The 27,227-nt window shown below is 42.1% G+C and overlaps 1 protein-coding gene across 1 annotated transcript; it reads right to left on the minus strand.

The window, feature by feature from the left end:
• Positions 1–150: 150 nt before the first annotated feature.
• Positions 151–26,989, minus strand: COG2 (component of oligomeric golgi complex 2). Its single transcript, XM_030446975.1, is given in 28 exon segments — positions 151–488; positions 2,093–2,149; positions 2,151–2,204; positions 2,206–2,265; positions 2,267–2,285; positions 3,216–3,355; positions 5,452–5,513; positions 5,516–5,592; positions 5,979–6,052; positions 6,855–6,986; positions 6,988–7,048; positions 8,891–9,052; positions 11,208–11,230; positions 11,232–11,264; positions 14,437–14,580; positions 15,745–15,871; positions 17,139–17,263; positions 18,453–18,475; positions 18,478–18,534; positions 18,537–18,630; positions 20,258–20,269; positions 20,271–20,366; position 20,798; positions 21,472–21,575; positions 22,211–22,291; positions 23,263–23,328; positions 24,928–25,089; positions 26,855–26,989. Coding segments are annotated over 28 exon segments (2,217 nt in total). The 5' UTR covers positions 26,927–26,989; the 3' UTR covers positions 151–389.
• Positions 26,990–27,227: the final 238 nt, after the last annotated feature.

Genomic DNA, 27,227 nt, shown 5'->3' on the forward strand with positions numbered 1-27,227 from the left:
GTCTCTTAGAAAGCTCTTGACAGCCATCAAAAATGCATTTGATTCAAAACCACGAGACACCAAATTTAGGAAGACAATTTATTACATATTCAGTTCATCATATAACTTCATTCTTCTACATTTTAAGATGTACAACAAAAATAAAACAAATTTTCCTTCCACTTTTATTCTCAAGTAGAAAGTTTAAAAATTGATTGCTTTCCATATAATGGAAAACTGTGGTGAATTCTCAAGTTTTTTTGTGAAACAATCCTGTCTGGACAGACCTTGCACTGGTTTGTTGCTGAAGAGACATCAGGAATCACTTCATTGCTACTTACTTGGTAAAGAAGAGTCCAGTTCTCTTTCTTTCAGGGCCATTATCTTCAATCACATGCTTCCAAAAATCTCTAGGATTGCTCTGCCTGATCCTTGGCAGACAGAACCAGCTTCTGAAAGGGCTGAAAAGCTTTTTTATGCTGGCTTGTTTCCAGTCCCATCTTTTGTATCTAGAAAGAAACATTAATCAGAAGCTCATTGATTATTCCACTTGAAGCATTCAGCAAAGCACACACTTGGTCCTGCATCCAGGTGTGGCAAAACCCCAAAACTGCATCTAGTGCACACTATAAAAAAAATGATTTGTATCCAACTTTGCTGAAGTTTTTCCAGTCAAAGCAGTTTCTTGCAGGAAATATTTCACCATCTTCTAGGCAACTTGTAACCAAAGCCAGTTGGAAGTTTCCCAGTGAAAGAGTCCAAAAAAGAAGAGAAACTTGGCTGTTAACTTTGTTTTTAAATGCATCGATTTCAATTGAAACTTGTTTCAAACCCCAAATGAGGTTTCTGGGCAAAACTTTAAAGATAAACATGAGAACATCCAAGAACAGCCAAGAGCATGATGGTAAAAGCATTTCAATAGGCTGGAAGAGCCAAAGCTTCCAGGCTTGGATTTCCTGAGGCATGAAAACAACTCTGCAAATAGAGAGGTTGCTATTGAGTTGTTGCTTACCCAGGAAATCCCCTGACAGTTAGGAAAATATCATCATGAAGAGTGCACTGAAAAAAGAAATAATCTGGATCTAAATAAAACCCACAATGAAATTATTCTGAAAAGGTGTTTGCTGCTGGGGACTCTCTCTGATGTTTTGCAGGTACCACAAAAGCTCCTAAATGATCCTGAGTAATCTCTACCTGTTCAGCTCCAGTTCACATGGTGGTGATGGTTGGTGCAGGAAATTGGAATTCAAGAACAAAGCCCAGCCCCAGCCCAAACCTGCAAGTAGTGTTCTCTTAAGTAAGATTTCCATATTTTCACCCAATTTTCTTCCTTCCAACATGAGAAAAGCACTGCTGACATCCAGGCAGACTTTTATCTGCCTCTTTCAGCACCTGCTTACAAACCAGAATGACAACTGCCTGGCAACTCGTGAGACAGACCTGAACTTGCAGGTTTGTTTATTTCTATATATGTAATTTTCAGAATGAAATGAGTACAAACCAGTTTGCTTTATTACAACTGGGTGTAGCTACATTACACATTTCATATAAAATCTTCTTCTTTTTATTGAATTTTCTTATTTAAGGTTTCATATTTGGCACTGGGAAGATGAATCAGTAAGGTGAGTAAGGCAGCACAATAAACAAGGTTCACATCTTCACCAGGCCTCACCTAGGCACTAAGTCAAGGGCTAGAAATATCCAGAGAGAAGAAAAAACAAAAAGCAGGACTATTAAAGATGTTTCCTTGAGAGCTAAGGAAGGTCCTGCCCTCTGATCTGTCCACTCAGTGTTCCCTTATTTGTGCTCTGAAGCACAAAGCAGTACTTGATTTCTGAATAATAGGAACTACAAGCTTTGGAATTTGTCTAAGAAAGGAGAGGAAAGCATCAATCCTCAAGTGGTATCTCCAACCACCAAGATCAAGTCCCCTCCACTATCAAGATGTGAAAAAAACAAAGCCAAAAACTCCCCCAAAACCCCAAACCAACAAAACAACCAACCAAAACCACACCAACAAAGCCTTCCAGACCACAAAACTAAGTCAAGCTTCTCCTTCCTCCTCTATCTCACCCCTTTCAAAACCATCAGGAGTAGTAAACAAACTTGTTACTCATAACTTACTTGTCTCCAAATATTCCACATCCAAGGCCAACTGCAGTCGGATTTTTGTTATCATCACTCATGCCCCCATTTGTACCAACAGGGTTGGAAGCTGCAGTTTTTTCTGGCTTGCTTCAATCTTTTTAGGCTCTCTTCCATTTTCTTGACAGAACTTAGCACATCAGGATACAGTTTCATAATACCTGAATTAAAGAAGATTAGTGAGAAAAGAAAAAAAAAATGACACTTTTACTGAAAAGCCCACTTTGTACACAGCAGGAGATCACTGGCCCTAAGGACAATTCTGGAGGGTGGCTGGGAGGAGTGGTTTTCATGGTAGGAAGCTACTTATGTTTCCATTAATATCAATTAATCAGTATTTCCATCATTAATTCTAGTGTTTGAATCAGCCTCTGTTTGCAACCAGCAGAGCTCTAAGTGAATTCCTTTTACAAACAGCCTCAGACACTGAAAAAAATTGCACAGTCAGAAATAATTTAGGTGGAATAAGCAGCAACTTGCACATACCAGGATCCAGACTGAGGAAAGGACAGAATCAAACAAGTTAAATTAATCAACTTATCAATAAAATTTCAAAAAGCCTCATGGATTGACAATCCCAACCTAAATGGGAAGGTTATAATATCAATATAAATAGTTACACATGGCAGGACAGCAAATTGTTGAGAATAGCTAAGAGCTAAAACAACCCAAAGTGGTTTGTTTTTTTAAACCACCCAAAAGTTCGGATAACATTACATTTAAAGAGTCCAAAGAAATAGAAACACAAGTTTTTTTTTTAAAAACTGGATCCACTGTTCAGGGTGAAAATAACAGGAGATCTCACACCAATTCTAAGACAAAATGCAAGTTTTTAATTGACTGTTGCATTACTAGAACTAAATAAATTCTCAGATGCCATGGTTTGCACAGACTGGAGCAGAAGGAAGGCCTCTGGATTCCCTGCCCTGCTTTTTATCTGTAGAATACACAACATCAGAGTAAATCTGAAGAAGTAAACCCTGCCAAAAGAGGAATATATTCTTCTTGTGTTGTGTTAATTCATAATGTTTTGGTTTTTAAAATGGACACTGGGATTTTTAACCAAAGAATGTTCTGTGTGGTTCTCTTACTTCTGTGTGCTTTCAGAGAGGGCACCTTCCAACCACTCCTGAATCATGGGCTGCTTCAATCTATCTTTGTACTCATTCTGCAGTCTGTAGAAGGGTTTCAGAGCACTCTCAACATAAGGGGAAGCTTTAGTTGGCACCTCCTGGTAGAGACAGAGAAACAAGGTGGGGGAAAAGAAGCAGTAATTAAAACACTCAATTCTAGCACTTATAAAATGCTAAGGCTGTACTGAGCAAAAGATTATATTCCATTCATGATATATCAATGCAGAGGTGACAACAAAAATACAGAATCATTCAGCAGTGTTATACAGTGTGATTTAATATAGAACAAGCTCAAAATGACCAAGCTTTTTGGAGAGATGCCATTTCTACTATCAGGACAGGATCTGAACACACTTTCTGCTCACTCTGCTTTCAGAGACACCTAAGCAGAATCAGTGTCCACAACAGCCTATTAAATCTCTGTTAAAATACCTCCTGTTTTTCTACCCATATTTCATAAACTGAAGGCTTTGCTCCATCAGTATATTTTTCAGAAGAATGCTCTTGGGATAACCAGCATCCCCCCTCACTATCCTCTCTGTGATTGCAGAATGCTTCATCTCTCCATGGACAATCCACACACAGCTTGGGTGAATTCTGTGTATTGGAAAGCAATAAATACTTCCTCAGGTACACAGAATCCCCTGACACCTGAAATACTTCATTAACCTTTTAAGAGTTCCAAATCTTAGAAACTGGCAAGCAAAAAGTGTCTCTGGCACATCCAGTTCCTGTCTTCATGCCTAATTCTGCATTCTGCTGAAAAACCAAATGTATAAAAAACACTAAGAATCATGATTGTAATACTGCACCTTCTCTACCAAGCTGTCTCACTCTCTCTATCAGCTCAGGCTTCACACCACATAAAACCAGTCAGACTGATGTCCAAGACAGAAATGCAGCTTCACTCATGGAGCAGAGAGCTTAATCTAGCAACCCAACTAAACAAAAGGGTGGGCAGGTCCCATAGCTTTGTTTTGGCACCTCCTTAAATATCCAGATTCTGCTTTCAGACAACTGAATTAAGCAGTCTGGGTTTGGTTGGGGTTTCACCCTCCTTGGACTTAGCCACTTTGTTCTACTTTAAGTAAAAGCAATTCTGTGTTAAAGACAGAGTAATCTTGTTACTAAATAGATAATTTATTAGCCCCTGATTTTGTTTGTTTCTCCTTTTATTTGTTTCTCCTTTTAAAATACAATTTCTGATTGAGCAGGTCCTTAAAACTAAGATTGTGAGAAACCCTGATAATAACTGAAGTAACAGATTACTCCCTTTTGCTTTCAGACAACTGAACCAAGCAGTTAAGTCTTTGGGGTTTTCACCCTCCTTGGACTTAGCCACTTTGCTCTACTCTTCTCTTAAGTAAAAGCACTGTCTTAAGACAGAATAATCTTGTTATTAAATAGATGAATTAATTAGCCCTGAGGTTGTTTCTCCATTTAAAATACAGTTTCTGATTAAGCAGGTCCTTAAAACTAAGATTGTGAGAAACCCTATATAACTGAAGTAACAGACTTACTCCCTTAGGAAAGAATTTCCCTCTCCAGCTCACCCCAAACCCAAATTAATACCTTTAAAAAAACCAGACAGAACAGCTCTACATTCTTCCTTCCAGCACTGCTGGGGGTAGCAAGGTTCTCCTGTGATAGCCAGGGACGTGGCTTTGATTTTGATAAGCCAAGGCAACTGTGTCATGTCCAGCCCTCCCCCTCCCTTCCCCAACCCAAACCACCCCACAAACAATGGGGTTTGCCCACTCCAGTCTGCCAGCTGTGTTCAAATTAGGCAAGGATGCAGCGTCTTACTCAAATTAATTTCTGTAGCCTGAATGCTGCCAACACAAACTCTGCAGACTGCTAAAGGCAAACCACAGGAGAAGAAGAAGCCAAGACCCAGCCAATCAATCTCTTGGTACCATGTTTCATCATTACTTTAATTAGTTTCTTGACAAATTACTCTCTTCAGCCACTCTCATATTGTTCCCTTCTAAACAAAATAACTCTTTACATAAATCCAAGCAGCTAGCTCACCAAGAGGAAGCTCCTTGGCACAGCAAGAAAGTGGTCATTCCCCCCAGAGAGGCCCCCCTCAGCTGCACTCCATCTTAGGGTTTATGGCCTGAAGAACTCATGATGTACCACTGCCTGTCAACTTCCTAGCAAAAATTATATTTTCACCAGCAACAGCACTGACCTTATTGGTTCTCCTGTATAATCTTGGAACTTCCAGAGCACTCTTCAGGTAAGTGAAGGAGACTCACTGAGCTCCTGGATAATCCTGTTATTCAAAGGTAGGCATGCAGGCTGAATAAAGAATCTTTGGTCTTCCAAAGCTCCTATTGAAGTTAAAAAGCTGGATTTAAACTGAGCTACCTGCCCAAATCACAACCTAAATTATGTGCATGCTCCTCATCATCCCAAAGCCTCACTTCCTCCTCCCAGGTGTCAAGCACAGGGTGCTTGCTGAATAAATCCACACCAACCAGTTAAAAACATCTCCTGTAGCATCACCCAGACTCAAGCAGAAAGGACAGGTAGAGGAAGGAAAGAACAAAAGGAAAAAGCAACATTGTCCAGGTTCACTTTTTTTTTCAGTATTACCAGTCCAGAAAGGGGGCTTGAATCAGATTTTTCATTTTAAGTAATGAAACTGTCTGTAAAAGCTGATTTTGTTTGGTTGGCAGAAGGGGGAAGGGACTGAATTCTGCCTCTCAGTTTTACCCTGCAACGCAAGCTATATTCTTGAAGCCAATCAGTTTCAAGTTTTGGTTTAACATCTCTAAGATTTCAGGAATCTGTAGGAAAAAAACCCAAAAGAGATATTGCCAATGTTACAAATTATTCATTACTTTTTCTAACATTCTGCAAGTTTCCTGTGCATCAGAAGACACCTTCAGCTTTTTCTGTATTCTTTTCCTGCATTTATGAAGAAAACAGCACTAAAAGAATACAATATTCACAGGAATGAAAAAGCCTTTGTACTAATCCCTACCTTAATATTGCCCTTAGAGGAGATAATTTCAGTTTAACAAAATATTATCAGCCCAGATGCAACTTAAAACTTCATAAATGGGAGAAATTTCCAATCTTATTGACCAAAAATACACAGGAAGTCATCCATACTGGAAGAAATACAGGTCAATCCATCTTCTTTTCAAGAATCTGGATCATTAGTGCAAGTATTTTTTCAACCTCAAAGACTAAAAGCAATAAACATTTAAAAGGAACAGTAGTATTAAAGCGAATATTGCACCACGCTCAAGCTGCACCAGATTTTGCTAGCAAAGGTAAACTCTGGCAAGTGATGCTTTGCTCCAAAAAATGAGGAGAACATGTTATTTTAGAGGTTAATCAGGTACTACTGATAAAAATAGTTTAAACCTGAAGAGGTTTCTGCTGTAATCTGCCATTCCGAACTCAGCACAGAGCAGACTATTTTACTTCAGGTGACATTTTCCTGTACCAGACTACTCCATTTAAGAAAAAAAAAAAAAGCTTTATGGTAATTTTATTTTAAACAACTGAATGTCCTTAACAAGATGGCCAACAATATTGTGCCACAGATCCAATGAGATCCTTAAGTCCCACAGCACAAACCTGATCCTGGAGTTTGTCCAGATCTGCAGCAACATACCCAGCTGGGTGCTGGTACAGAAGGCAGTGGGGCTGACTTTCTGGAGAGGACCCATTCCCTTGCTCCTCACCAGGGTTGAGGCTTCCAGAAGATTCGCTTTTTACTACCAGGCACAGATTTTTTGCTTTCCTTCATATTCTCACTGGGAATATGGTGCCTTTACAGAAACCTGAAACATCAAATTGAGATGTGAACCCTAGCAACAGGTGGAGAAACAGAGGGTGTAAAGGATTTTCTGAGTTCTCAGCATTAGGTATTAGCATTCCTAAATGAAATTTAAACACCTTTCAAGCCCTCCTGCTACTTCATCAACTGCCCTGTTTTCACTCTGGTTTTTAGCAGGACTTTTTCATGACCAGTTAGCTGAGAGTCCTGAGGAAAAGGTTAAAAGTGACGACCTTACTTCTGTCCTCAAACTACCTAAGGGGGAGCACCCTACACAGAAAATACAATCAGCTTTCTCCTTGAGGTACAGTGATAGAGTAAGAGGCAATGGGACCTGACTGCTCCAGGGGAAATTCTGGCCAGTTATAGGAGGAAAAGTGGTCATTTGTTGGACCAAGGGTTCCCAGAGAAGCATGAAATCCTTTGAAGAATTAAAAATTCAACTTGAAAAGGCTCTGCACAACCTTTTCAAAGCTGGCTCTGTTCTCAGCAGGCATTGGACCAGATGACCTCCAGAAGCCCCTTTAAATCCTAATTATTCTGTCATGTAAGAACGAGGGGGAAACTTGTATGACCTTAGGAGCAGGGAGCAGAGGAGCAAAGCACAACCTCTCATGCTCAGAAGCAGGAAATCACTGATGCTGAGTCAGCTGCCCACATAAACTCCAGTTTTAACAGCCCTGATGCTGAGCAACTGATCTGATTAACTCACACCTCCTTTTTTTTGTTTGCTTATGGGGTTTTATTTGTTTTTTTGTTTCTGTTTGGATTTTTTCAGGGTTATTTTACCTGGCTCAGTTCCCAACCACATTCACTGTATCAATAAGTAAACATTCAAAAGAACAAAGCAGAAGAATTGTGACAACTTCAAGATCCTAGAACTGGCTGGGTTGGGAAGGGACTCAGAGATCATCAAGTCCAACCCTTGATCCCACTCCGCTGCAGTTCCCAGCCATGGCACTCAGTGCCACTCCGGCTCTTTGGAAATATCTCCAGACACGGAGAATCCACTACTTCCCTGGGCAGCCATTCCAATGCCTGATCACCCTCTCCAGAAAGAAATTCTTTCTCATCTCCAACCTAAACCTCCCTGGCACAACTTGAGACCTTTTGTGCCCTCTTGTCTTGTTGAAAGTTGCCTGGGAAAAGAGCCCAACCCCCCCCTGGCTCCAACCTCCTTTCAGGGAGTTGGAGAGAGTGATGAGGTTCTCCCTGAGCCTCCTCGTTCTCCAGCCTCAACACCCCCAGCTCCCTCAGCCCTTCCTCACAGCAACTTGTGCTGGATCCCTTCACAGCCTCCTTGCTCTTCTCTGGACCTGCTCCAGCACCTCAATCTCCCTTCCTGAACTTCCTGAGGGGCCCGAACTGGACACAGGACTCAAGCTGTGGCCTCCCCAGAGCTGAGCACAGGGGCAGAATCCCTTCCCTGGACCTGCTGGCCACGCTGTTCCTGAGCCAGCCCAGGATGCCATTGGCCTTCTTGGCCACCTGGGCACACTGCTGGCTCATGGTCACCTTCCTGTCAATGCAGACTCCCAGGTCCCTCTCTGTCTGGCTGCTCTCCAACCACTCTGTCCCCAGCCTGTAGCGCTGCCTTAAACATAGGTGGAAACAGAGCCCTGGCACCCATCAGACAGGAACACCACAGCAGTACTGGTGTTTGTGGTTAACAATATTTTGCAGTGACACTTTTTAGGAAGCAAATTCATTGAGAGGTTGAAAGCATTCCTGATAAATTCAGGGGAAAAAGCACTTAAAAAGAGGTCACACACAAAGCTTCAAAAGGTCTCTAAGTGATGGCCATAGCCAATCACCAAAGCCAGAAGCCTGCTGCTCTCTTACCTCCCTGATGAACACAGAGTAACGTGCCAAGATCTGCAGGCTGAGTTTCCACAAACGGTGAGCTAATAAAGGTAAAAACATCTGATCTGACCAACACTTCAGAAGACTCATCCAGACCATGTGAGTGGCCAAAAGACAGTATGAGCTGCCAGCTAAAAATAAGGAGACAGAGGCATTTTTAAAAGATGTAACATCACTGTAAGTACATTAACTGAGATTAAAAAAAAAAGAAAAAAATACCCTAAGTCTTTGAAAAAGATGCAAGAGAGGATTTATTAAGCATTGTCTGAAATAAACCTTTAAAATATTAGCTCTTCACAGAATTATTGAGCTGGAAAAGACCTCTGAGATGATCAAGTCCAGCCTATGACCTAACACTACCACATGGCACTCAGTGCCACATCAGCCTTTCCTCTTCACTGCTTTATATTTCAAATTCCACTCAGTTTTGCCAGAGCTGTGCAGACAAAAGCAACAAATGAGAATTCACCTGCAACAAAGGCACAGCTTGGCCAAAGAGTCCACTTCAGGAGATAATATTTGCAGTACAACTTTTGGTTGTCCAGTGAAGAAGTTATTTTAGCCATGTTTGCCATCCATAACTGTAATATTCCCTCCTTAGCACTAAGCTACTGCTCCTCTCCCAGTCAGACTGCAGGAGGGATCTGCCAGAAGTGGTTTTTGAAACAGTGGAAAAAATCCATATCTAAATGGATTTTAAAGCAGCTCATGCACTAACATTTTGTGGCATCCATTTTGAGAGCTCAAAAACTTTCTTCTGCAAGATACCTTGAAGTGGGAGGATTTATGTATTTTGTCTCCATTGGGATTTTTTCTCCTTGTCATCTTCTGAATCATATGTGTACATATACACACAGAGACACAGATACTTATGTTGCTCTTAGCTGCCTTCTTCTTAAGTATTTACTGTCCTGGTTTGGGCCAGGATAAAGGTGATTTTCTGTCTTGTACTTTGCTTTTAGCTGAGTCTCTTTAAGTAGCTGCATTTGCTGAAATTAACAGCAAGTTTCTCAGACAGGGTGTGTGCTTCTAGGATTGATAACACTCCATGTTTCTAGTTACTGCTAGAGCCTGGTGTGCAGAGCCAGGACACTGCTCAGCTCTGAGGAACATTTCTACCCTCCAGGAGGAGTAAAAGAATCCCACATGCAGCCCTCCTTTGGGGAGGAACAGACAAGAGTAGATGCCAGAATTGACCCAAACAGAAGGATTCCATCCCATACACTATACTCAGGGGATAAATCTGAGGCATCACGAGGGCCAAGCCAGATTCCTGATTTCCTACTTCCAGCTTCCAGCTCCCTGCCCTTCGCTGCCTTTCCTGCTTCCCTTCCTTCACCCGGCATCCTGGGAGGATTCCATCCCTTCCTCTGCCTGTGCTCCTGATCCATCCCAGCCCATATCTGTGTGTTCCTTGCTCCAGCTCCAACTGCTGCTGACCCCAGGATTTCCAGCCTGGACTTTCCCAGGGCTGCCTGCAGGCTCGGTGGTGACTGGAGAGTTAGTTGGGGGAAAAGCGGGGGGGAGGAACGTGGGATCCATTTTCCTGTATATTTGTATAGATTTAGGAAACTTTCCTTTTTTCATTCCTGTTTCATTAAAGCTGTGTAGTTTAGTTTCCAACCCATCAGTCTCTCTCCCTTATTATCTCTCCTCTCTTTATCAAGGAGGAGAGAGAGATTAATAGAGTGTCTGGTACTCGGTTTACTTGCCAGGCCAGTGTTAAACCCTGACAATTTACTTATGCAAACTGAAGGGTTGATTTTTTTTTTTTTTTGGTTACAAATATACCAGGTTTTCCCTTCCACTCCAATCCTTCCTGTGCACACCTCCTCATTTGCTCAGAAATCAATGTATGTTTTTGGAGCAGACACCAATACCACAGCAAGTCTAAATGCTGCCAGCAGACAGCTGGGTTTTGCCTTTACATCATCCTAAAAAAATTCAGAAAAAGATGCCCTGATAACCCAGCATAGCCTCTCAGCTGTCACTCAGAGGATGCAAGATGCCAGTTTAGTTGCTCTGATGAGATAGTTCCACAAATATATCAAGAGTTGCTGCCAAAGGGAATATTTTAGCAAGTAAAGTGCTGACCTGAACAGTTCTGATTTTATTTTCTCTATAAAAATGTTCTATTGGTTTAATCAGTCCATCAGAAAGCAGTAAAGGCCCAAGTGAACCCCAGGGGTGCATGTTCCTAAATACTCACTAGACAGCACAGTAACCCCACTGCTATGTTGCACACTTAACAATAGAGAAATGATTTTTTTGCAATAAAAACTCACCCTGGTGCTTCCTCTAGTGTATCTGAAAAGTGCTTCCTCTAAGGCCCCTGCTATTTTCCTCTGAATCTGAGAGAGAGAAAAGTTCTGGTTATTACAAGCTCAAGAACCTGCTTAAATGATGCCTAAACATTTTTTTCAGTGTTTGTTTCCAGTGGTATAGATTTTAAACATGGGTTATTCTTGCCCAAATAAATCAGAATATAAAGCAGACCACACATTCAAACACTGGAAAGAGAACTTTTGCCATTTTACATGCAGATATATACCTACCTGCCTGTATCTTATACTTGGGAAATTATTTAAGTCCTGGTTTGCAAACATTATCAAAATGATAGCTCATAGGGTGTCAACCCCTTAGCTCTTTTAAGGAGTGAAGTTTTTTGGTTTGTTACTGTTTTTTCAACTAAAAGTGAACACATCCTCATATATTTGCTTTAGCTGACCTTCAGATATTTCACCTGACACTGGAGGCTGCAGCTTTCTACATGTTTTGCTAATGAACAGTGCCATATAAGGTCCTGCAAAACAACCTGTACCTAATAAAAATCAATAGTTCCTCAGAGAATTCCTTGACCCCCTTTAAAAAAATTCACCCTTGAAAAAAAAGTTAAAAAAGAAAATATTATAACAGCAAAAATAATATTTAGCCTCTCCTATTTTTCCACAGTTTAATTCATATTAGATACACAACATAGCATTTCCCTCACCTAAAAACTGTCATAATTCCCAGAAAATCTTCTTAACTGTGTTTTCCCTCCCAATGATGAAACAAGCTATCATTTGAAGCCCCTACAGAAGGCTTCTGTTCACTGGTTTTCCCTTTCTACTGTGGGTGTGATCTCAGTAATGTGAGACCTCAATCAGGACTTCCTAATTATGACACTGTAGGACTCCTAAAGGCCTTCCTTCCTTGTCATTCAAGATCAGAACAGGGGCCCACTTAGCTTTTTCTTGTCAGGACTCCTAAGGGACTCCAGTCAACTAAACAAACGTTAGAAATATTGGTGACAATAGCTTCAAACTCTATTCCTGCCAGAGAATCATGGGAATGGGTTTGGGGTGGAAGGGACCTTACGATCATCCAGTTCCAACCCTCTGCCATGGGGCAAGAATACCTCCCATTAGATCAGGTTGCTCAAGGCCCCAGGACTGCACCACAGCAACATCTTTTAAGTCTTAGGGTGAAAAGGATTGAAGAATGGAATCAGGTTTTTAATAGGGATGTAATTTTTGCTGAATGTTTCTTAAATAGGAAAAGAATTTTCCCAGTGTGGGGTTCAACTACAGTTCCAATGTCACAGGAAAGAGTTACTGGGGCTGTTTGTGCCAGCACTGGTACAGAAGAAATGCCTGCACATCCATCTGTTCCTCAAAGGATCATTTGTAAAGGTTTTAGTGAGGCCTGATTGTTCTGGGCAATTTGTGTGATTGGAAGAGATAAAACCCAGCAAACTTAACAACAAATGTCTCAGTGTGAGCTAATGCTTCAATAAAAATCCTGTATGACTTCAGGATATTAACATACAGAGATTCCCCAATCAGAAGGAAAATGCTGCATTATTGTCACAGTTGCACACTAAGGAATCCATGGGCACTTCCAAAAGTTGTTCCAATATATAGGAATAATATGGTGAAGCTGCAGTTAGCCAACCATTTATCAAAACAGTGCACTATGGCATTTACTGTAATCTTGGATTAAAGGAAAATTATTTTTTTAAAGCTTTTTTTAAAGTCAGCTCAAAATACCAAATGGGAAGGAAAGTTTTTGAGCAGAAAGAAAAAGCTGAAGCTTCTTTTCCATTTTATGAGCACAAGTATCAAAGTTTTATCAAGTGGTCCTTTAGGAGAAAAGTTGCACTTTGAAATAAAAGGGGCAGACTCACAGACCCATTAATGAGCCACATCTGCTAAAAGGTTTCTAATGGCTACATTTCCACCAACACTTAGGCTGTGAAGTCAGCATTGCTACTGCAGCCATTTCTAACCAAGGATTTTTAAAGCTAAAGCTTCTGTTTTCTTCCTTTCATTAAAATTCCAGCATTACTAGATCTAAAATAGGGCTTTCTTGGGTCTCTCTGCTCTCTTCTAGCTGCAGGATCTGCAAGAGGTAATAATACTCCAGCTACAGCAGACCTGCTGGAAAAGTAAGCTAAAATTTCCTATTTAACTCCTCAGGAAAGAGGAAGAGTTGAGCCATCTTTGGGAAATTACTGCTACAAGATCCAGCTTATCAGACAAAATGATGTCAGAAATATGGCTACATCTGGAAAAGCTGCAAGTTGTACCTTAGAACTCTATTTCTAAGATGAAAGATTTCTTCCCTCATAGTATTCCTCTGGATCTGCAGAAATAGCATCCTTCAACATACAGCTGAGCTCCAGAGATGCTGGAGAAAAAGAATTTGAAACAAGATTCCAAGTGTCATCTGCTCTTCAAAGTTTGATGAGTAGCAGATCCAATTCAGTGTAACAACACCACAGTGCATGGTCAGGAGTAGCTGGCTGTGAGTTTCATAGAATCCTAGAATTGGCTGGGTTGGAAGGGACCTCAGAGATCATCAAGTCCAACCCTTGATCCACTCCCGCTGCAGTTCCCAGCCCATGGCACTCAGTGCCACATCCAGGCTCTTTGGAAAGATCTCCAGACACGGAGAATCCACTACTTCCCTGGGCAGCCCATTCCAATGCCTGATCACCCTCTCCAGAAAGAAATTCTTTCTCATCTCCAACCTAAACCTCCCCTGGCACAACTTGAGACCTTTTGTGCCCTCTTGTCTTGCTGAGAGTTGCCTGGGAAAAGAGCCCAACCCCCCCTGGCTCCAACCTCCTTTCAGGAGTTGGAGAGAGTGATGAGGTCTCCCTGAGCCTCCTCTTCTCCAGCCTCAACACCCCCAGCTCCCTCAGCCCTTCCTCACAGCACTTGTGCTGGATCCCTTCACAGCCTCCTTGCTCTTCTCTGGACCTGCTCCAGCACCTCAATCTCCTTCCTGAACTTCCTGAGGGCCCAGAACTGGACACAGGACTCAAGCTGTGGCCTCCCCAGAGCTGAGCACAGGGGCAGAATCACTTCCTTAATTTTGCTACATTGCTGAAGGAAATAAAACACTTTCTCAATTTAATAATTAAATTCTTGGTTTGACTTCCACTATTATTCATCAAGTGACACACTGAGCATTGACTACCTTGCTGTCACTGAACTCTGTTTTGAAAGAGTGCACAAAAACCATTATTACCAACCTGATTTGAAAATACACAGGCAAATTCCATTTGTTGTTAAAGCTGTGGTAGGAGGGATGAGATCTTAAACGTTTGACACTGGCCTGGGAGCCACACTGTCTTTCAAATTTCCCCACAAAATCCATACTTGTGGTGTACTTCTGCAGGAAAAGGGAGCACTCAGAGCAGTCTCAGAAGACAAAGGGATACAACAAAGAAGCAGAAACAAAACCCAGAAGTACAAATAACCAAACACACATGAGAATGAAAGTACAGTATTTTTTTTGTATCATCAGAAGTTCTAGAACTGTTTCCCTACAGAATGGTTTTGCAGATATCAAAGATTTGCAGAACTTCAAACAATTTCAGATAAACTAACTTGATCCAGTGTGTATTTCTAATAAGATGTTTACAAGTAGTATTAAGTCAGTTGCAAGCAAGGAGAAGCTACATTAATCCTGAAATGCACTGTGGGCTTACTCTCAATGGTACCCTATGAAACCCTGAAAATAACAAAATAATAAATTAAAACATACACAAAGTAGAAAGCCAAACACTAAAGTGAAAACCAGGGGCAAACCAGTGCATAAAAATGTTATTTCACACAAAATAGACCCTGCTAACAGAACACAAAGTTTACACAAACCAATTTCAAATCAATTTAAAATTAAAAAGCAGCTACAGTCAAAACCCACCTCTCTGCAATGAAAAAAAGTTTGGCTTACAAGCAGCACTGGCAGTGTTGAAAACACATGAGAGACAAGTACTTTATTTTATAAAGAGAAAATACTTTCATGTTTCAAACACTACCATGCTTCTCCCAAGTATTTTTATTTCTTTGCTAATTTGTGTTTCTAATCACAGCATAGCCTACATTACTGTAAGAGAGTAAATGCTAAAACAAGGATTTTTTTTAACCTTCTCACAGTATATGGCAAGTTGTAACCCAGGTATTTAGTTACCATGACAGCCCCACCTAACAGAAGTCCCAGTCTTGGGTGAACACTGGAGTTGTCCACTCCTGCCTTCATTTATGCTACAATTACACAACTAAGAGAGAAAATCTACTTTAAAAACAAGTATTGAGCCTTAATTCACATGACCAAGTGGCTTCCAGTAACTTCTGCATGAGCTTTCCTGACAAACTTGAGGGAAGAATTAATTCCAATGAAAATTAAGCCAAGTAAATTGAGGTAACCTCCTCTTCTAAGCCATGCAACAACATCAGTGCACACAAAAGCAGCAGGGAAAACAGTTGAACATAACTCATTCAGTTCTTATGTGTATCAAAGGAATTCCAAATAGAAAAAACCTAAATTAATTACCTCATGAAATACATCTGGGTTCCCAGGGTTGAACAGTGATGGCAATTTCTCTTCTAAACCACGTACAATTTCTGGCCAGACTGAGTTCACCAGGAAATCATAGCCAGGCACAATGTCTGCCTTTTCACTGAAAAAAAATTGCAATTATTGCATTGTTATAGCTCCCCACCAGGCTTGTGTAAGGGGGAAGGGATAACTAAAGAGACACACACTGCAATGCAGACAAAAGCCATGATGTGTTTTTACACTTCTGCTGATTCCCTTAAACCAATCCTCTTTCCAGGTTTCACATCAAATCCCCCAGGTCTCAAAAAATGGAAGTTATTTTTTTATAACTCTCAGTCTTTTAAAATTTTATCAGTTATCTATTTTGCAAGTGTGTTCTGGAAAATGAGAACATTTCAGTGGAGAACTCCTGTGCTCTACTTGTGTGCTTCCAGTTCTAGCAGCACCAGATTTGAAGAGGTTCCAAGTAACAGTTATGGAAAGAAGCAGATTTTTTTCACAATTGTTCCAATCTATGTTTCCACACAATATTGGGCTTTGAAGCAAAAGATTATGAAATCAAGATACCTTGATTATGAAATCTTATAAATTGAGAGCAGGAGAGACACAAGCATTTAATTCTAGTTCAGTGCACCACAGCACGGAGTTAAAATGTTCCATTATTAAGAAAAAAGATTAAAATTTGCTGAGAGATTAAAAGAATTGAAATGTTAGTAAAACTTAGGAGTAATAAAAAGCTCAGCAGTGGATGACTAATTAGAAAAGTAATTCTGCAGTCCTCAAGGGCTACATCTGCAGTTATGCTAATTGCAGCACTCTACTATATTAACCAGACTGCAAACAGATGAATAAATGGATACAATTCAGTAGACCTGAATTATTTAAGCTTCAAAACAGGCAATTTAATTGCAAAAGGAATTCAGCACTTTCAGAGAAGACAGTGGAAGCACTATGGAAATCAATTAAACCTGTAGTTCCAGTACATGCAATAAATCAGTAAAACCTCTGGGGATCACCCCCACCTTGCTGATGTACACTTAACAATCCAATAACTTTTGAAATTACATTTTTTAAGCAGCTTTGCCATGCCCTTTTCTTTGGGTGAAGTGGATTTAAAAAAATACAAGGTATCTGACACACAGTACTATGAAGAGTACTCAATTCTACCACTGAAATACAGGATTCCTCTGAAGGTCTGGGCTGCAGCACCAAGAAAGTTTGTTCACTGCTTTGTTTTGAAAAACACAGATGTGAGGAAGAAATCAAACTTGACTAGAAATCTTCAGGGAAGACCAGAGAAGTTGTTTGTGCATGGAAGCTGATTCTGCAAAGCATTTCAGAAGTGTATGATCCTTGCTGTGACTGAAAGAAACCCCCAAGATCCTTACCTTGAGATAGCTCCTCCTGTTACTTCTCTCAAGAGACGGCAGTGATGAGGAACAAACTCCAACAGCCTGTTGTACATAGCCTGAAGGCCATTAGGATGAGACTGAACATACTGTTCCACAATCACCTGCCAGGCAGAGCCATTGTTAGGTGTTAGAAAAGTGAGTATGAAATACCATGATGCTCCCTCAAAACTCCTAACTATACCCAGGTACTGCCTAAGTCACTTTTTTTAGGTTATAGTTTCCAAGTATAAACTTGCCAGCTGGAATTATTACTTCCTTTAATGCAGCACTCTAGCTGGCAAGACTGAATGGCCACAAGAATGGAAATGAGTTTCTTGCTTTTGAATATTACCCCCCATGTCTGCTCCCCACACTGCATGCATCACTGTCCCTGAAAAAGTCTGTGGAGTTAAAATGGGTGAGTGGCAAAAGCTAATCATAGAATTGGCTGGGTTGGAAGGGACCTCAGAGATCATCAAGTCCAACCCTTGATCCACTCCCGCTGCAGTTCCCAGCCCATGGCACTCAGTGCCACATCCAGGCTCTTTGGAAATATCTCCAGACACGGAGAATCCACTACTTCCCTGGGCAGCCCATTCCAATGCCTGATCACCCTCTCCAGAAAGAAATTCTTTCTCATCTCCAACCTAAACCTCCCCTGGCACAACTTGAGACCTTTTGTGCCCTCTTGTCTTGCTGAGAGTTGCCTGGGAAAAGAGCCCAACCCCCCCTGGCTCCAACCTCCTTTCAGGGAGTTGGAGAGAGTGATGAGGTCTCCTGAGCCTCCTCTTCTCCAGCCTCAACCCCCAGCTCCCTCAGCCTCTCCTCATAGGATATGTGCTCCAGTCCCTTCACCAGCCCAGTTGCCCTCCTTTGGACCTGCTCCAGCACCTCAATCTCCTCCTAAATGAGGGGGCCCAGAACTGGACACAGGACTCAAGCTGTGGCCTCACCAGTTTGCTGGTACAGGGGCAGATCACTTCCTTGGACCTTGCCTGGCCACCGCTGGCAACTGCAGCTATGCTGACATAGAGAAAAACTGAGCACAGCTGACTGACTTGCTGTTATAGTATTGTGGGAGGTTACTATCTAAACCTTTTTTTTTGGGGGGGGATTCCATTATCATTAACTCCAACAAAAAGACACAAAATCCTGGTGTAAGCTGTTCAGGCCAGAAGAATAACACGAACAAGCAGCGCGACATAAAACAAAAAGCTGAGGAACCATTTGATGGGCAGCAGCAAGAGTTGCACAGCCAAGAGAACCAGCAGAAAGAAAATTCATTTCTTAGGGATTCTTGATTTCTCTCACCTCATCTATATAAGGTTTCACAGCACTTGCCCACTAAGGGCCTCTGCATCTCGTGTTTTGTCGATTGTAGCGTAAGTGCGGAGCAGTGCCGGATGATATCGACGTTGGAAGATTGGAGGCCTTCCAAGAGCAGCCCTTCCAGAGACTGCTGCAACATGGATGTTATCCCAGCTATCCTCTGGGAAGGGAAAGCAAACACAGTATTAAAACCACAAGCAAAGCCTGGATTGTCATTGCTGAAGATCTTCCAGAGATGCCTAATCCGGCTTTCTGATTCCATCTGAAAGGGGCAAATTTTTGATAAATTCCTAAATGTCTGCACTCAGTGAGCAGGAACACGAGCTTAAGTGGTGTGTTTACATCAAGTATTTATTGTGATATGGCTAAAAGGCAATTAGCTTCCTCTGTATGTTGTAATTCCATGGTAACTTACCTGAGGTCTCTCCCTCTAAGCTGAAGAAATAGGTCAGTCATTGTTCCTTGTTCACCTGAACCAGTGTGTTGTGATAACACAAAAATGCTTCAGAAGTTACCAGGGATAACAACTGTGACATTTACCCCTTCGTATCAAAAATAAAATGGAAGTGTGTTCCTAGCACTTTTGTCTCGTTACTGCAAACCAAAGACACTGAGTTTAACTGGGAAAAAAAAAAATAATAAAAAATCATGATATTCCTTCTGGCTTCTGCCAACAGCTGCTTCAGCGAACAGATTCTCCCATTTCCAGATCATTTTTCCTCAGCTCTTGCAACATCTCTTCCACTCTGATCCACCTAATTGCTATGCTACCTCCAGACATACTTGTGGCCCAAGATGGTCCCTTAAAACTGTATTTAAAGCAAGTTCAGCAGCATGCATTAATTAAATTGGTAGCTGTGATTAAAAGTGATTTTTTTTTTCCCTTTGGCCTTTTTCATGCCATATTGTGCCCATTCATCCCCAAATGATTCTTAAAACAGCCACAGTCATGAAAGCTGAGATCTGGTGACCCTTAGCAACAACAGGTAGAGGCCAGAAGACTTGGCAAACATCATTAGGGAAGCCACAAAATGAAGTAAAGATCCTCCCAATTATAAATATTACCCTGTTGCTTGTAGCTTTGTTGCTGTGTTTGATAAATCAGCAGTCAGAAGTCTTGTAAAGTGCCCAGAGATCAAGAGGGTGCTAAGGAAGTCTTGAGCTGAAACATATTTTGCACTGCCCACAGACAAAGGTGGTAAAAAACAGGAACTAAGAACTGACACCCCAGCTCAAAAGCCATCAAAAAATGACAAATGATGCCAAAAAGCCATCAAAAATGTCAGCCCTGCCCCATTTCCATCTTCACATTATTAAGCACCACTCTTCACCTGCTCTCTCTTACAGTGAATGGATAAAAGGAAAAAAAAAGTCAATTCATCTTTGACAGCAGAGTTATCACAAAGAGGATATCAGGGAGATCAAACTACCAACCCAGGCAGCAAATCCCATCAAAAGACAAAAAAATATTCAAGGCAGCCACTCTGAAGCACATTTCATTTATATTTACTGTACACTCCAGCTGACAAAACCAACATAAATCTCTAGAACAAGGCCAAGACAAAAATATCTGTTGTATTGCCTGCTCTTACTCTAAAGAATTTACCCTAAAATGTTAGCAAAAAACCCATAAACCCCCAGGAGAAGCAATGCTTCTTGTCACCTCATAAAAATGACCTCTTGACATTTCCCCCATAAATTAATTCAATTAAATTCTGCAGAAACAGGCATTTTTCTAACATTACATTGGTTTTTGCTTGATGCTAGAGGGTTTTAGCTATACTTACTGGTCTCACTTTGTTCCAAAAGGGGCATTCCTTTGCTTTGTACTGCATGAAACTGGAGTTGATTAAATTCTGTGGCAATTCTCTCTAAAACCTGTCCAGTTAAAGTGGGCTGGAAGAGAGATGATACAACGGCAATAACAGTGAGATCCTTTCAAATCACCTCACTTTCACCTGCAGCAGACAGATAATGCCCTCCCCCTTATTTTTTGCAGTTTAATCTAAACAAATTCTGTGAATGAACACTTTGCAGAAAACTGAGAAAATACTAAATAAAGCCACATGTTCCACCAGACTTACAGTTCTGAAGGGACATACTAATGTTTGTAAATTCATCTACGACCAATACCCTGACATTGTCCTGGTTTGGGCAAGGATAAAGGGGATTTTCTGTCTTGTACTTTTGCTTTTAGCTGAGTCTCTTTTGAGTAGTTGCACTTGCTGAAATTAACAGCAAGTTCTCAGACAGTGTGTGCTTTCTAGGACTGATAACACTTGATGTTTATAGTTACTGCTGGAGCCCTGGTGTGCAGAGCCAAGGACACTGCTCAGCTCTGAGGAACATTTACCCCTCCAGAAGGAATAAAGAGGTCCCACCTGCAGCCTCCTTTGGGGAGGAACAGACAAGAGAGATGCCAGAATTGGACCCAAACAGAGGATTCCATCCCATACACCTCATACTCAGCGATAAATCTGAGGGATTACGAGGGCCAAGCCAGATTTCCTGCTTCCAGCTTCCAGCTCCTGCCCTTCCTGCCTTTCCTGCTTCCCTTCCTTCACCCGGCATCCTGGGAGGATTCCATCCCTTCCTCTGCCTGTGCTCCTGATCCATCCCAGCCCATATCTGTGTGTTCCTGCCTCCAGCTCCAACTGCTGCTGACCCCAGGATTCCAGCCTGGACTTTCCCAGGGCTGCCCTGCAGCCTCGGTGCTGACGTGAGAGTTATTGGGGGAAAGGGGGAGGAATGTGGTTTCCATTTTCCTGTATATTTGTATAGATTTAGTCATTTTTCCTATTTATCATTCCTGTTTCATTAAAGCTGTGTAGTTTAGTTTCCAACCCATCAGTCTCTCTCCCTTATTCTCTCTCCTTTCTTTATCAAGGAGGAGAGAGAAGATTAATAGAGAGCATCTCTCACTCAGTTTAATTGCCAGGCCCTGACAGATTTATTTAGTCCCATCAATTACAAACAAACCTGAACATTTACATATTTTTACCTGTTTCCCTCTAATGAGGACAATTCTTTAGTGCCCTGGGAATGCAGAATCTTCTCAATCTTCTCAACAGACTGAATAACATGAATAAGTCTCAGGACACACATCTGTAATTAAAGAAAGATTTTTCATGTTTGATCCCACTCTCAATTTACATAACAACCCTGAAGACATTTTGGATGGTTTTGAGTATTGTTTTGGTTTGGTTTTTAGGCTAGGTTTTGGTTTTTGGTTTTTTTTTCTGGGCTTTATTTGTCTCTCCCCATCTTAATACTCAAGTCATGTCTCAGCTGAAGTATTGCTCATGTAAGTCCATAAACTGTCCCAATGTTTGTCACAGATCTAGAAGAGTTGTTTTTGGTTTTTCCATCAAATTAAGCACAAAGACAAATTTTATTTCCTGCCCTTCATATAGAAATTTATCAGCTGTATTTCAATTATATTAATAATAAGCAAGTTTATGTACTACTAGAAGCAGAAACAGGAGTAACTAGCTAAAAAAAAGCCAGCCAAACCCTACAGAGATGGTTCTGGGAGATGAAATAAAAGAAAATAATAATTTTTGACAAACTTCAGACTGTAAACAAAGTCTGACAAAGCTTCAGTCAACATTCTGCACAAAATCCTGCAGTGTGCATCCAGGCAGCCTAAAACTTTCAAAATTTTATATTCTCAAGCTAAAGGCAAAACCAAAAGTTTCATAATTGAGGATCAGTGCAAAGCAATAATTTGTTTGTTGTACCTTTTTCCTTCTGATATCTTCCTGTTTGGTCATTCTGTCATCTACAGCCTGAATCCCTTCACTGATGCATGACTTCAGACTCTGGGAGAGAGAAGAAGCAGGATGAGAAGCTGGCTTCTCACCTAAAGCTTTTAAAAAAACTTGAATTCCAAAATCTAAAACCAGGAGACAGATTCACAAGAATAGAGCACAAGTAAAAGTTAAAATACATCATCTAACTGAGGAGAAAAAAAAGAAAAAAAAAGAAATAAGACTAAGTAACAGAAAGCATAACCTGCTCTGAAAGTACTGCTACCACAGGTATTATTTCAAACTGGTTTTTTAGTCCCTAACAAGAACAAAGCACCTTTCACTCAGAAAGCAGCAATAAAATATGATTTTTTGTCTTGAAATGGAAGTGAAATCTGATTTACAAGTAGCATTTTCCCATTATCTACATTTTTCTATGCTGTGATCTTATTTTCTGGTTTAGTACCAAGGTTAAGATAGTTTGAAGGCAGATTTCTGCAGGAAACCTCTCCCTCTGAACCACCTGCCAAGATGAGTAAAAAATGCCCTTCACTAAATACCAAAATCACCATGGAAAAGTCAGAATGCAGAATAAAAAGTCAGAATACATCCAACTTCCAGCAGGGTGATCCATAGTTGCAGCACAGGGCTGAGTAAAAAACCCCTTAGTGTCGCATCTGATTTATTTAGTGCCATCTTTAAGTTATTCAAATAATAAACCAGCTCAATATTTCACCTCATGCTTGTCTAGTCCATGCAAGAAATTTTAAAGATTTAAGAAATTAAGGAATTTAAGAAATCCTTTAAGAAATCTTTAAGTAATTGAAGAAATCCTTTAGCTCTTTGTTAAATGCACCAGAGAAAATGTCAATTTACTGCCAGCAGAACTGCTTGAAAACACAATGCCTCTCCTCCTGCTCCAAAAAGCCAGTTTTCAAAGAGAAGTTTATTATGGTAACTCTTAACATTAATAAAAACAATTCTCTACATCCTAACTTAGCTGAATTTTACCAAGCTGTGTATAACATTTCCTTTGAGCATACCATAACTTCTTCCCTTAATTGTCCCAAGGGTACTGAAAGCTGATTCAGGGCCTTGTCCATGCCAACCTAAAGAAATTACCATAAAAACAGTTATGATTTTTTTTTTTTTTATAAGTTCACATGTGAATTACTGACAAGTCCTATCATTTTACAGATGTTTAAAAGAGAAATTATTTATCTCCCTTATGGTCTCCAGGTTTAAGAGCAAAGCACAAATCTGTTGCCTGAAACAGAGGAATAAAGATCTCAGACTCCTTGTCACACACAGGCTCAAGAATGATGGAAAACTTTGACCTGTGGGAGTTTTTCTTCCAATAAAAATGTGAAATCTCACACTTTGAACCTAAAAACTGGAACCTGGAGTAAAAGGACTGGATACACAGGGATCAAGGCATTTTAACAGGAAAGTGAGTAAAATTCTCTGTCAAGTAGTGGGGCTTTTTTAAGATATAGTGACTTAAGATACAGTGACTACATAAAAGATTCAAGGTTCCTAATGGAATCTCTCAAAATGTTCTCATTTGTAGGCTGGCTTTTCAATTTTAATGTTTTGTTTCCTTCAATTTCACAACTACTAACAGGCTTTTTTTTTTTTTTAAATGGTTTTTTGAGTCAAACTTCCTAATGAACTGATTTTTTAAAGACAAAAAGCTTATACTCAAATGTCCTGGTTTGGGCCAGGATAAAGGTGATTCTCTGTCTTGTATTTTTGCTATCAGCTGAGTCTCTTTAAGTAGTTGCTGAAATGAACAGCAAGTTTCTCAGACAGTGTGTGCTTCTAGGACTGATAACACTCCATGTTTATAGTTACTGCTGGAGCCTGGTGTGCAGAGCCAAGGACACTGCTCAGCTCTGAGGAAAACATTTTACCATCCAAGAGGATAAAGAGGTCCCACCTGCAGCCTCCTTTGGGGAGGAACAGACAAGATAGATGCCAGAATTGACCAAACAGAGGATTCCATCCCATACACCTCATACTCAGGATAAATTTGAGGGATTTTCCGGATTTTGCTTCTCTTCCTGCCTCTTTAGCTGCCTCTCTAGCTGCCTCTCTTCCTGCTTCTCTTCCTTCACCCAGCATCCTGGAAGGATTCCATCCCTTCCTCTGCCTGTGCTCCTGATCCATCCCAGCCCATATCTGTGTGTTCCTGCCTCCAGCTCCAACTGCTGCTGACCCCAGGATTCCAGCCTGGACTTTCCCAGGGCTGCCCTGCAGCCTCGGGGGTGACGTGAGAGTTACTGGGGGAAAAGGGGGGAGGAGCGGGGGATCCATTTTCCTGTATATTTGTATAGATTTAGTCATTTTTCCTATTTATCATTCCTGTTTCATTAAAGCTGTGTAGTTTAGTTCCCAACCCATCAGTCTCTCTCCCTTATTCTCTCTCCTTTCTTCATCAAGGAGGAGAGAGAGATTAACAGAGAGTGTCTGTTTAAGTTTAACTGCCAGGCCAGTGTTAAACCCTGACACTCAAAACATTTACTACTGACCAACAGCAATCCTGCACAGTAGGTATATCCTACAAGAACAGCCTTTCAGTTTCAGGTCACAGTTTAAGATGTCTTAAATATAATAATGCCAAAAGACAAACCAGAAACAAACCAAAATAAGGATCCCACAGAAGGATGTGAAGCCTCAACTACACAGTCCAGGTTAATAAGACTTACTAGGTTTGTTGAGAGATTCACAAAATCTGCATAGTCCTTGTTTATGAGTTCTACCATGGCAGTTTTCAGGAGTTTGTAATAGAGCTCCAGATCTTCCCTGAGCTCTTCCAACTGCACACGTTTCCTGCAGTCTGATACAAAGTGATCAACATCAAAATCGGGCTGAAAAGCAAAACAGGAAAGAGGTAAGGGTGTAGCTAGAAAGTTCAAAGCAAAACAACACCCCCTGCCACCTCCAGAGTGAAGAATTCCATTTGTTACTGAGCTGACTAACAGAAATACCAGGGAATTAAAAAGGCTGCTTAAGAGAGTGGTTTTCAGTGTTCCCAAATCTTGGTTTTTAATCTCAGAAAAGCATCATGTGGTGGGTCAGAGCACTGAAAGAGCAGCTCTCCCAAACACAAGGTTGTAGATTCTCTGCACACACTTTAAAAACCCAAACAGAAGTTGAAATACAGAATGAAGCTACAGTATGAAGTGTGACCTTCTTCAAGCTCTCTAATCACTGAGGCCTGAATGCTGCCTATCAATCCATCTGCAGCTTGGCTTTAAAGCAGGCAGGGGGGATGACTTGGAGGAAGCAGGGCTGGGGGCTGATCCCAGAGGGTGAGCTGCAGCCTCCAGCTCCACACAGAGACACTCAGATCACCCACTTCACAGAATCCCAGAATTATTTGTGTTGGAAAGGACGACTGGGATCATCAGATCCAACCCGTGATCAACTCCCCCCGTGGTTCCCAGCCCATGGCACTCAGTGCCACATCCAGTCTCTTCTTAAAAACCTCCAGGGATGGAGAATCCACCCCCTCCCTGGACAGCACCAATGCCTGATCACCCTCTCTGGAAAGAATTTCTTCTTAATATCCAACCTAACCCTGCCCTGGCAGAGCTTAAGCCCATCTCTGGTCCTACTGATATCTGCCTGGGAAAAGAGCCCAACCCCCCCCTGGCTCCAACCTCCTTTCAGGGAGTTGGAGAGAGTGATGAGGTCTCCCCTGAGCCTCCTCTTCTCCAGCCTCAACACCCCCAGCTCCCTCAGCCGTTCCTCACAGGACTTGTGCTGGATCCCTTCACAGCCTCCTTGCTCTTCTCTGGACATTTGTGGCCAGCAGGGAAGGGATCCTGCCCCTGTGCTCAGCTCTGGGGAGGCCACAGCTTGAGTCCTGTGTCCAGTTCTGGGCCCCTCAGGAAGTTCAGGAAGGAGATTGAGGTGCTGGAGCAGGTCCAGAGAAGAGCAAGGAGGCTGGGAAGGGATCCAGCACAAGTCCTGTGAGGAAGGGCTGAGGGAGCTGGGGGTGTTGATGCTGGAGGAGGCTCAGGGGAGACCTCATCACTCTCTCCAACTCCCTGAAAGGAGGTTGGAGCCAGGGGGGGGTTGGGCTCTTTTCCCAGGCAACTCTCAGCAAGACAAGAGGGCACAAAAGGTCTCAAGTTGTGCCAGGGGAGGTTTAGGTTGGAGATGAGAAGGAATTTCTTTCTGGAGAGGGTGATCAGGCATTGGAATGGGCTGCCCAGGGAAGTAGTGGATTCTCCGTGTCTGGAGATCTTTCCAAAGAGCCTGGATGTGGCACTGAGTGCCATGGGCTGGGAACTGCAGCGGGAGTGGATCAAGGGTTGGACTTGATGATCTCTGAGGTCCCTTCCAACCCAGCCAATTCTAGGATTCTGTAACCTGCTCCAACACTTCCCAACCTCCATCCTCGGCAGCTCCTGCCCCTCAGCCTCTCCCTTCCTGGAGTCACTCCCGGGCCTTGTCCCGAGCCCACCTCGATCCCCCTTTCAGGGACACGTCCCGCATTCCTCCAGGGGCTTCAACTCAGCAGAAAACCCGAAAGATCCCGACCCGAGAGGTTCGGGATTCCTCCCCCCCCCCCCCCTCCTCACAGCCCCCGGCGCCCACACTGCCCACCCTCAGCTCCACCCCCACCTTCATGAACTCATCCTTATCAAAGCACAGGTTCTCAGGGCCCCGCGGCAGGCTCATCTTTTTCGCCTCCATGACCAGCCCCGCCTCGGTTCGGTTCGGCCCAAAGTTCCGGCAGAACCCACGGCACCAACGCTTCCCCCCCCCCTCACCCCCAGCCGCCAGCGCGGCACCAGCGAGCAGGCCAGAGAGGCGCAGCGGCCGCCGGGCCTGGCGACAGCGCCCCCTAGCGGGCTCCAAGCGGCCCCGCGGGGCTTTTAAAATGGCGGCCGGAGTGGCCGTGACAGGAGGGGAGGGGGTGTACAGAAACGGTCTTTAAAATTGTCTTCCTCAGCCTCTTCGGAGGAAGGTTTCTGTTTCTAGGCGCCGTGCGAAG

The sequence above is a fragment of the Calypte anna genome, chromosome 3 (assembly GCF_003957555.1).
Source record: "Calypte anna isolate BGI_N300 chromosome 3, bCalAnn1_v1.p, whole genome shotgun sequence".
In the NCBI taxonomy this organism is placed as follows: Eukaryota; Metazoa; Chordata; class Aves; order Apodiformes; family Trochilidae; genus Calypte; species Calypte anna.